The following is a 10,909-nucleotide window of genomic DNA, read 5'->3' on the forward strand; positions in this document are numbered from 1 at the left end:
TAGTAGATCTACATGTACATGACATGGTAGACCTACAATACTCAATAGGCTACATAGTATAGCCGATTCGGTTATACTTGGTAGTAGATCTACCATTTTCATACTAGATTATTTTTATAATCTGTCCCTGCGGGAATTTGCGGAAAAAAAATTTGCGGCAGAAAACAACAAAAAATGCGACGAAATGTGCGGAATGATGCAGAACTTGCCAGGAATTCGCGGAATTATTTACAGAAAATTGCGGATTTGGGCCAAATCACGAAATTTGTTGCATCGTATTATATCTCAGTACTCCGGAGTAGTACGAGTCGTACTGTGCAAATAACCGACAGGATCATGGAAAGCACTGCGTGAAAAGTGCAGAAAAAGTGAGATATAGTGCAGAAAACAACCAAAAAACGCGGGAAATCGCGGGTTTGGGCGAAAATCACGAAATTTCTTGCATCCGTGGAATCGCGATTTCCTGGAGGGACAATAATGGACTAATGGTTAGGCCGAGTAAAAAAAATTACTAGATGATCGTCCTTTTTTTTGGAAAAATCGGGGAGGGCGGGAGGATTTTATTTTTATTTTTTTACTTTTTACCCTCTCATGCACACAGTGTACACAACAACATCAAGGTTTTTTTTCTCTTTTTTTCTTTTTTTTTCTTTTTTTCTTTTTCTTTCTTCAGCAGATCGATACTGTACTGACGTTGTGATATACTAGTAGTATGTGGTCCATATAGTAAAGAAAGTATTAAACAAAGCGTGCACATGTTTCCTGCATCCGCGATCGGTAAAAAACCAACGATTTCGGCAAAAACTCACGATTTAAAAAATAAAATATTTCTTGGGGCGCTGACAAAAACTGGGGCGGACGGGGACGATCATCTAGCTTTTTTTTTTACTTGGCCTTATGTCCATGTCATAGTACATGACTGAATCTGTACAAAACATTTGCCATGATTGTACATGCTGTACTGGCGAAGCCATGCATGCTCGGGCCGGGGATCACTGATTCACTGGTCCTGTTTCTGGTCACACTGACCAAACAACTGTTGAACTTTTATGCGCAACACTTGCGAAAGAAAATCATCAATAATTATTATTATTATTATCCCACATTGATTTTGTGTGCGACCGTGCATGTACTAGGTGCAAAGTCAGCTCAGCGGGAGAATAAATCTAAAAGTATTACAGCAAAATAGCGGCAATAAAATTAATGTTCTCTATGTCACAGTATGTGAGAGGGGAGTGCACTGTGTGAATTGTTGCATGCCGGTTCACGTGTTAGATATGCAAAGCCAGTGTCAACGGTGTCACATAGCACTATGTTGTGCAGTGTGCAGTGTTCTTGGGTGTGAAACAGACTGGATCTGCTCAACCCAGCAAAGTCTGGTCAAAAGAACGAAAGAAGAAGGGTGAACTGGTGCAGGAACCTTTGCGCAAGCAACTGAGTACCTCGCGTATGCTTATGGAAAACACAGAGCAGGCCCCGTTAAAGCAAACATACACTTGACTGTGAAAGGAAGAACAGAATCAGCGATAAGGATACATGTACAGTCAACTTCGCTAATAACGACTGCGAACATATAACGACAATTCGCGAATAACGACAGAATTTCCATGCCCAGAGCAAAGTCCCATCTAACTGTAATACATATACATGTAATGAGACTTCGGGTAGAAGGACACTTTGCGAATAAGGACGCTTTTCTGATGCCCCGCCGAGTGTCGTTATACATAAAGTTGACTGTACAGGTGGAACCTAGGCGGCGCATATTTCACCAGACCGTCTTTGTTGCCGCCGTGCCTGAACTGTTTCAGTGTTCAGTGCCTGACCGTGACTGGTCTACTTCTGCTGGCCGCGGTGTGTGAACATGAGGCAGATGAGAGCAATGATTCGAGACACCAGGCCAAACACAAACAGAATACCGATGCACAGTGCGAAATGGTCAAGTGGGTAGCCTTGGTAGCTTGAGTAAAGGGCAACTTCCTGGATGTGCACAGGCGGATAGCGGTTTGCCTCCTTTTCAAACAATGCTTCTACAAACCAGCGTGCAAATGACAACGAGTAGAGGACAGGGCCGAGGGCCTGTTTCTTCATCTTGCATAACGATGGCTGAGCACCGGACATCATGGCCGACACAAGTACCAGAACCACTGTGGCCATCTGTGAACTACGACTGTTGAATATTGTTGAGATGAGATAGCCAAGTCCATGGCTGGCCCAGACCAGCATGAGAATAGCTGTGTAGTAATCACGAAACAGGGCGCGTGGTGACACTAACGCATAGAACAGGCTGAGGAAGACAAGCGGTGTGAAGACGATGATCGGAATCTGCGAGATGTTGGTAGCAAGGAAGTATGCTGGACGATTGATTCCTGCCGCACTCTCTCGCCAGAAGACGGGTTTGCAGCTGCCAAAGCATCGGAGTGCAGCCAGCATACTTGTCAAAGCTACTGCCATGCTGGTCATACACAGCAGCAGTGTCAGCTTGCGTAGCAGGATCTCGCGGTACAGCGCACCGAGGACGGCGCCCGCAATCAGCACCAGCAGCTGATCAAGTATCAACACACTGAGTTGACGAATCTGAACAATAAGACACAAATCGGCGAAATCCTAAGAATCCGAATGACCCGGCAACACATTCTAAAATACAGTGAACCTCAATCGAGCACATTCTCACAACATAGCTATGTGCAGTGCACTACAAACGAACACGATAAAGTAATACTATTTTCTCCAGAATTTCTCCTGATTCACACTTGAGTGCAAAGTTTGGGACAGGGGAGGGTAGCTGCGATTGCCATGACATAGATTTCAAATGCTAAGTACGGTATTAGGGTTTATCACATAGCCACTCTTCCGCACCCCACACTCACACTTTTTGCTGAAAAGAAAACACATACCAAATTTGGCAGAAGTCTGTCAAGGAAGGAAGGAGCCACCTTTGCATCATTCGAATTATTGGAATTTCATGCATTTGATATCAAATATATTGACCCAGCTTCACCCTACTCATCAAACATCAAACATGTATGTTTGGTCGTGCATACCTGCAGAACAAATGCCCGGCGAATGAAGAACAGCAACTGTATCCAGAATGCAGGTGCTTTCCTTGGTGTGAACTGCTGTGTGCTGGCTTGCCGCTCTGGTGGTGCCGATGATGCACCACCATCAGTAGTCATGCTGGATTGTCTCATTGTCCACAAATCTCCAAGGCTGGTCAGTGCCATGGCTGTATTGCCATCCGCTGAATCATTAGTAGCTGTGGAGGATGTGGCGTGCTTCTTGGCGGACTTGGCTTTCTTGTTATGATCGTTGATGACATCCAGATAGTGATCACTGGGATTAACGTTTGTCTTCACTGGGTAGCCAAGCTCTGAGAAATATGCCTAGCAAAGAAATCACACCGTGGGCCAGAATACATAATATATAATAATAATATATGCATGAACACATACAATACCTTTTAATCCCTCCGGAGGAAATAATGTTGACCGCTGTGATGGCCTATCAAAGGCATAAATCAATAAATCAGCACCATGCCGGCCGGGCAATAGGAATAATAATGTCTACAGCTCCGGGGATTGTTTACATGCAATTGCACCCACTACTACTACCGGCCCGGAAGAGCCTACATCCTCTTGATGTCCTTCATTGGCCAACATGTCATAACTCCACGCTGGCTGTGAGTGTGACGTACATGTAGTATGTGCAAGCCCTCTGCAAAGTACATGTACTATGAAGTGTAGTAGCCCTTTCCCAAAGATGCTCACCACTGTTTCCGCAACTTTTTGTCGTTTTGGAAGAAATCGCAACTTTCGCAAATTTCTTCATTTTCGCGAATTACTATCGCACCTTTCCACAACCTTTGCCCAATGGCATGGGCGTCAAAAGGTGAAGTCACAGACTACACGTTGGACAAATGAATACTCGTTCATTTCTCGTGTGCCTTCAGACTCATTTCAGAGAAACAGTAGATACCTCAGTACGCCCCCCCCCCCCCCGTGGTTGTGTAAAATGCATTGCCTTTTGCGAGCACTGAAACGATGGAGGATGCGTGCAACAGGCTACTTGCACTGTGTAAAGTTGTGCTTCACAGCAGGAAGGGATAAAGAGTTTGCTGTCTCTGCACTTCAGCTATTTCTGCTCCTTTTCTGGTTGTTTTGGCATCAATGTATGCACAAGAACTCTCTCTCATTTCAAGTTCCGATGAGCGCAACTGTGGCGTTTTTTTCTGAAAATATGGATGCAATTTCCGCAACTTTCACTTTTTTTTGGCACGGTTGCGAAAAGAAGAATTTTCGAAAAAGTATGGAATCTTTGGGAAAGGGCTACTGCCAAGGAAGCCAGGTTGACAGACAGAGTCACGCCCATATCATACGTACCTCTGCTTGCTGCGTGGAACCTTGGAACGCAATTTGACCACCGGGCTGCAGCAGTATGACTTCGTGAAACATCTGGAAGATCTCGAACCTGGGCTGATGTAGTACGGCCACCACTGTCAAGTGGCCCTCTTCAGCAACGCGCCGCAGCGCCTCACACACCTATCAACACAGTCATGACACACAAACACCAGGCCAACGAGAGAGTAATCAGAGGTTGCTCCACAAGCACTGGCATGATGTAATAATTGTAGTCAATCGTATTTTTAGCCTGGGGTGGAGAGCCAAGGATTAATTTATAAGAAGAAAAGCGGACGAAAGGACCGTTGGTCCAAGTCGTGCAATGTTATCGCATGAGCTGATTGTAAAGTAACTGGTGGTGTTAGTGGATATTATAGCATAATTGTACATTCACATGTAGCTATTTGGTCCTCTTTTCTTCTTATAAATCATATTTTTGTTTTTGTTTCTCATCGAAGATGGGCCCAGCAAACCCTTGCTGGAGAAAGTGTAAGTCCATGGAGATGTGTATGTACACTATAGCTGCCATCTCCTTACTTACACTTACACTGTGATGTCCACTGCTCAACTCGGCCATGATAGCAAACATCTATGTGAGACATGGCATCTTGTGCTGGGACTGCACCATCTATTGCCGCGAGTGTGTTTAGTGCTCACAAGGAGTGACTTCTGCATGCACATTGCAACATGGCTGATGAACACGTGGTCTGATCGAATACATGTACACAATTACAACCTTGAGTCTTACCTGCATACTTGAGACACTGTCCAAGCCACTGGTAGGTTCATCCAAGAACAGTAGCGTTGGATCAGCTACCAGCTCCATTCCAATGTTCACTCTCTTACGCTGGCCGCCGGAAATGCCTCGCTTCTCTTCGTCACCGATCTGAGAATCCTTGATATGCATCAGGCCAAGCAGCTCCAGTACCTCATCCACTTTACGATTAATCTCTGGGAATGTTGCACAACCAGACAGTCTGAGAATTCCTTGGTAGTACAGTACCTCCCTGGTGGTTAGCTCTCGGTGCATGATGTCTTCTTGTGGAACAAAGCCTGTGATGCTGCGGTGGGTTGTGATGTTTTCTGGCTTGCCGTTGACCATGATATCTCCCTCCACCGCGCCGTAGTATGCCTTGCCACTCAATGTATTTAGCAGCGTTGTCTTTCCTGCTCCGCTTCCACCCATGATTGCTGTCAGTGTCTTGGGTCGAAGCTTGCCAGTAGCACCTTGCAGCACCTTGACCTTGTTGCTCTTCAACGTTAAACTGAGATTGTGGAATTCAATCTCCATTGTGTAATCTTTTGGGTTCACTGCTCTGGTAGCTTCGGTACCTGCGGGAGTGGCACCGTACCGTTGCTCTGGATCCCCACGAGCAACTGTGCTGGGGTTGATGGACTCCATTTCTTCAGCATTGCCTTCCTGCTCAGACGTAAATACCTCATAGCTGCATGCCCTGCCAGGTAGCCTTGGCGCAACATAAGTGCCAAATGCGGCCTTCAGTTTTTCTTTGTAACGCAGTGCAAGAACGAAGAGTATCACTAGAAAGATGAGGACCAGGTCGAAGATGAGACTCAGGCCGAGACTGTTTTCAATGGGCGCAGATGAACCACGTTTGCATCGTGACAGTATTGGGCAAGGCTGTGGTGATATTCGGCCAGATCTACAATACGAACCTTCCGGGCATGGGATTTTCATGCTGATGTTCGGACAATAGTAGCCTTCCTTGCAGATAACGTGCTGATCCAGTCCAGCCGGTCCACCACAGGTAATGCTGCGTGGATCAGTGCGGTTGCTCATGTCAGGCAGTTGCTGTGTGCCGTAGTCTGGATCACAGGTCACTGGTGGATTTCTGGTTACGTCGATATTCTTCTTGGCAGTTACACAATATGCCCCGAGTGGGCATGGAACAAGACAGATAGTATTTATGGGGCAGTAGAAACCTGCTGGACATGGCAAGACTACGTTGTTTGTTAGGGACCGATAGTACCCACCCTGACACGCTGGGGTCGTCCAGACGAGAGGGATGCAGTTGTTCCTGTCCGGTGTCAAGTCTTTGCACATAATGGCGTTCGGGTAGGTTTCGTTATGTTTGGGTATAGGCACGTAGAGTATTTCACCTTCATCTATGCAGGAGTAACCAAGCACCGCATACGGACACTGGGAGCATGCTAGCAGCACTACAGCCAGCGATAGCAACGGGCCACACCACTGCATCGTCGTGTCGTCCTGGTCGATTCAAACAGAAAATACCTACCAGTCAGAATATGAGGCCAGACACTGAACAGCAGCAGCAGTAGACGGCGTGGTAAAGAGGCAGAGAATCACCTACTGCTAGTCCAAGTTCCTGTCTCGCCTCTCAATCAGTAGATCTGCTCATTCGAAGATGTGAAGCAAGGCCACAATCTGCACTGGATGAATGCGTACTCGGACGAGAGACATCGGACATATGGAGCATTGAAATTAATTCTTTAGTCCTATCCTCCTTGCGGACGCATTACCGTGCAGACTCGATCTGACTCTGAGCGTCTGTTGGCAGTGTTGCGTGTACTTGTAGCGGAGGGGACGAAGTGACGGAGCTCCGGAGGTGAGGGGAGACTTGGCGCGCTTTTCATACAGCTACCCGTACTCATGGTACTGGGCCGTAGACACGGTGGACAGGTACATGTAGGGGGCCAGGGGCTGAGGGGCGTCTCAAAACGTAAGTCATATCAAGTGTTTGTCTGTAAGTATTGCTCGCCGGGGCTCCCTTCGACATGGTTGAAGATTTGCCAAAATTCATGTATGTACGTCTACCATGCATCTAAATCGCTTCGTCGGTGGATAGCTAGCCGTTAGGTTTGAACGCTAGGCATCATCACTAGACATTATCCCCTTCACATGACACTTATCGCGCGACTACTGTCACTCCTAGTTGATGGATGTCCAAGTCGCCGCCACACTACAGTCGACCTACCCTTATAACGATAACCTCTATAACGATATTACCCTTATAACGATATTTTTCTGCCAAACCAAATCACTCCATTGACTTGTGTATACAATGCCTTGGTTGGTTGGTTGGTTTTTATTTCACTTCGCACATTCAAACGGGATGACGACCCAATAAAATGACGGCGAAGGCTTAGCCTAGAAGTGGCTATGGAAGAACATAGTAAAAGCTATGGAAGCACATAGTAAGAGAATAGGATACTAATAACTGCGGGTAAACGGGGGGAGAGAGAGAATACGATGTATCTGTGATACTACTTGCGGGTTACTGAACTGCACGGGGAGGGAGAGCAGAGCAATCAGCAGCAACTCGAACTACTCCCTACAGGCGTATGGTACACATGCATGCTTAAACTCAGGTAGCCGGGTAATTGTGCGGACCTCACCAGGGAGAGCGTTCCACAGCAGAGCACCAGCAACAGAAAATCTCCGCTGACCGCGGCGGCTACGGTTTGCCTGGCTTAGTAGGCCATTTGACTGCTGATGGCGGGTAGGGGCCTTACCTCTAATGGCTCTATAACAATATTGCTATAACGATATTACCCCTATAACGATATAAAATGGGCTGACCAATCGACATTTTCCATTTTATAACAATATCTAGCAGGGAATATGTAGAGCCTACTATCCAGGTAGGGCAAGCTTCACTTGATAAGTCGTTGGGACATGACGAAATGCAATGGGGCACCAGTGGGCACCTTGCTGTGCACGTAATGTGCATGTATGTCAGTTTTTATGCTATGAAGAGTGTAAAAAATGAAAAAAATCCATGCATTATGACATGATGTATGAAACGAACCAGTTACCCCTATAACAATATTACCCTTATAACAATATTTCTTGGTGTGACGCAAATATCGTTATAAGGGTAGGTCGACTGTATCACTAAAATATCGCTTGGTCCACGAGCACTTCCCCTACTACAAAAATACCAGGACAGTAGGTGTACTGCCTTTACTGCGGCCAATACTGGGCCAAGCCCAAGCAGTACCTACTTTACTGCATGTAGATACACAATACAATACTATAGTCTATAGTAGATCTACATGACATTGTAGACGTACAGTGCTGGCAACTGAAATCCGACCCCCCCCCCCCCCCCCCCCCCCCCGAGCGGTGCGATGACATCGCAAAGAATGTGAACCCACCGCTCAGGGGGGCGGATTTCAGTTGCCAGCACTGTACAACAGGCTACATAGTATACAGATTCGGTTATACCAAGAGTACATAGCTACTGTGTAGTTATGTACTCTTGGTTATACATAGTATCTGGTAGTACCATTTTCATACTAGATTTATAATGGTTATGTCCATGGCATAGTACATGACTGAATCTGTACAAAAAACTTGCCATGATTGTACTGCAGTAGACTACTGGCGAAGCCATGCATGCTCGGGGGGGGGGGGGGGGCCCCGGTTGGGGGTCACTGGTCCTTTTTCTGGTCACACTGACCAAACGACTGTTGAACTTTCATGCGCACCAAACACTTGCGAAAGAAAATCATCAATTATTATTATTATTATTATCTAAAAATTCGACGAGGAGACAATAATTTTAATATGGCAATAAGTAGGACGAGCTGAAGCGACATGTGGACTACTTTATTAACAATGTAAGCGATGGAGACGATGCAAGAAACAATCTAAAGGGTAAATAAAATACATGTAAGAAGAAAAAGGGCAATGGAAAAAAAGATGATTCGAACAAGTTTTCGTACAACACTCTTCAGGAATCACCGTTGTACTAAAGAACAAAATGAGAACAAAGGAAATAATATAGCAATCAAGGTAGGGTGACACGATACAATGACAGCACTGGAATATCGAGGTGCGATTTCTCACAAAAGTGTGTAGAACACAAGGGTATACAAGTAAGAACTAAGCGTGACAAGTGTGTATCAGCAACAAAAACAAAAAAGTGAGAACGAATGATAATAATAACAATAATAAACAAGAAGGTGACAAAACACATTTAGGCACAAGTGGCAACAACGTTGCCACACTACACAAAAGAACATTATTTGAACAATTTTAGGGTAATAACACTATCTTTCTGGACACACAAATTCGGCTTATGAATGCGCTGACAAACAGCTTCCAAAACTTGTAACTGCAAAAGATAACCATGACGAGCACGGCACAAAACAGAAAAACAGGAATCAGAATAAGTACGACAACAGTCAGTACTAGAAACCAAATGATTGTATACTGAAGACTTATTACGAGACGGACGCACACAATCTCGACTCACGCGCACACCCTCACACTCACTCTCACCCTCACTCAGCTCACCTTCTCCCTCACTGTCCGAATCAGAACCTGCTCCGTCATCCACAGCGGTTCGACTCTCCTCCTCACTTGCATCGTCCTGCGTCTCACCTTCACCACCCACGCCAACCGTGAATGCCGTTGCCTTCATGTCAGTCGTCGTCCTTTCCGATTGTTTCCTTTGTATTTTTACCGTGAATTCATAGGTCCGGTTGTAATCTGCTGTAGATCTCCGTGGTCTGTCATTTGCTGCTTTGTTTTGTGGATTAGTTGTTGTTGTTGTTGTTGTTGTTGTTGAATGTGAACCTGGTGTTGTTGTTGGATGTGAAGCTGGTGTTGTTGTTGCAGCCATGGTTGTTGGTATTTTTGTTGAATCCAGCTCTAGTTCCGGTGGGACAAATCGACCGCCGCGGGTGCTCTCCACCAACACATACCTCGAAGGAGGAGGGTCAGGGGGAGGCAGAGGTGCTGTCACCACTCGAGGCACAGCCCCATGCAAAGCACCCAGAGGCACAGACTTAAGCCTGGTTCACACTAGGCCGATTTTCCGGCCGATACTCCGACACCGACTCCGACACGGAGTCTGCCGACTGTGTCGGATGAGTCGGACTAGCTGTTCACACACAAAGGTGGGCAATTTCGTTTGTACTTTAGTTGTACATGTAGGCTTGTCTGTTACACACGGACACGCGGTACACAGCCGCACTGCCACTAGACCGTAGTACTAGTAGACGCTAGCTAGCTAGCTAGACAGCGGAAATGAGATAGTTTTTACACGAGCCACAAAGCCAAAGCGGCAAAGGTGTGAAAGGGCTAGCGTCTAGTACAGTGCTACTAGTACTGTAGTAGCGATCCAGTGCAGCCAGTTCACATGGTTCACGTTCTGCACCAACGCTCTCCGCTGTCATGGTGAAAAGCCTACAGTGATTGGTCCGGTGCATGCTCCATCACGCGCAAGCGCTAAAATTCGGCCGGCTTTTCGGCTAAATATCGACCAGTCGATACTTGGCCGAAAACTAGTGCGACAAGAAAATCGTCGCAGATTTTCGGAACCCTGTACGACAACACCGTTCACACTACGCAATTTTCGCCCCGATCTTGAGGATTTTTCGTACGAGTCCATGTCGGCCGGAAAATCGGCCTAGTGTGAACCAGGCTTTAGGCACACCCGAGGGCTGCACCAATGGCGGTTCCGCACGCACCTCCAAAGAGCTGCCAAGCTCAAGCCCGTCCAACACAGATGTCAGAGGGGGAGCGG

General features: G+C 46.4%; 1 protein-coding gene across 1 annotated transcript; it reads right to left on the bottom strand.

Annotated features, from left to right (window-relative positions):
- Positions 1–1,039: 1,039 nt before the first annotated feature.
- On the bottom strand, positions 1,040–7,030 carry LOC135814413 (uncharacterized). The gene is made up of 4 exons (XM_065327533.1): positions 5,143–7,030; positions 4,377–4,535; positions 3,042–3,380; positions 1,040–2,574 (listed from the first exon to the last, which is right to left on the bottom strand). Exons 1-4 carry the CDS (start codon positions 6,607–6,609, stop codon positions 1,834–1,836), a joined length of 2,706 nt encoding a protein of 901 aa, XP_065183605.1. The 5' UTR covers positions 6,610–7,030; the 3' UTR covers positions 1,040–1,833.
- Positions 7,031–10,909: the final 3,879 nt, after the last annotated feature.

Source organism: Sycon ciliatum, chromosome 4, assembly GCF_964019385.1.
Source record: "Sycon ciliatum chromosome 4, ocSycCili1.1, whole genome shotgun sequence".
In the NCBI taxonomy this organism is placed as follows: Eukaryota; Metazoa; Porifera; class Calcarea; order Leucosolenida; family Sycettidae; genus Sycon; species Sycon ciliatum.

What these genes read in the sequence shown, in the direction of transcription:
- LOC135814413 (XM_065327533.1), bottom strand. Translation starts at nt 6,609, where the DNA reads ATGCAGTGGTGTGGCCCGTTGCTATCGCTGGCTGTAGTGCTGCTAGCA. An exon ending in ACAGTGTCTCAAGTATGCAG is followed by an intron (nt 4,536 to 5,142) that starts GTAAGACTCAAG and finishes CTGTGTTGATAG; the next exon opens with GTGTGTGAGGCGCTGCGGCG. An exon ending in GCCGGGCATTTGTTCTGCAG is followed by an intron (nt 2,575 to 3,041) that starts GTATGCACGACC and finishes CTTATTGTTCAG; the next exon opens with ATTCGTCAACTCAGTGTGTT.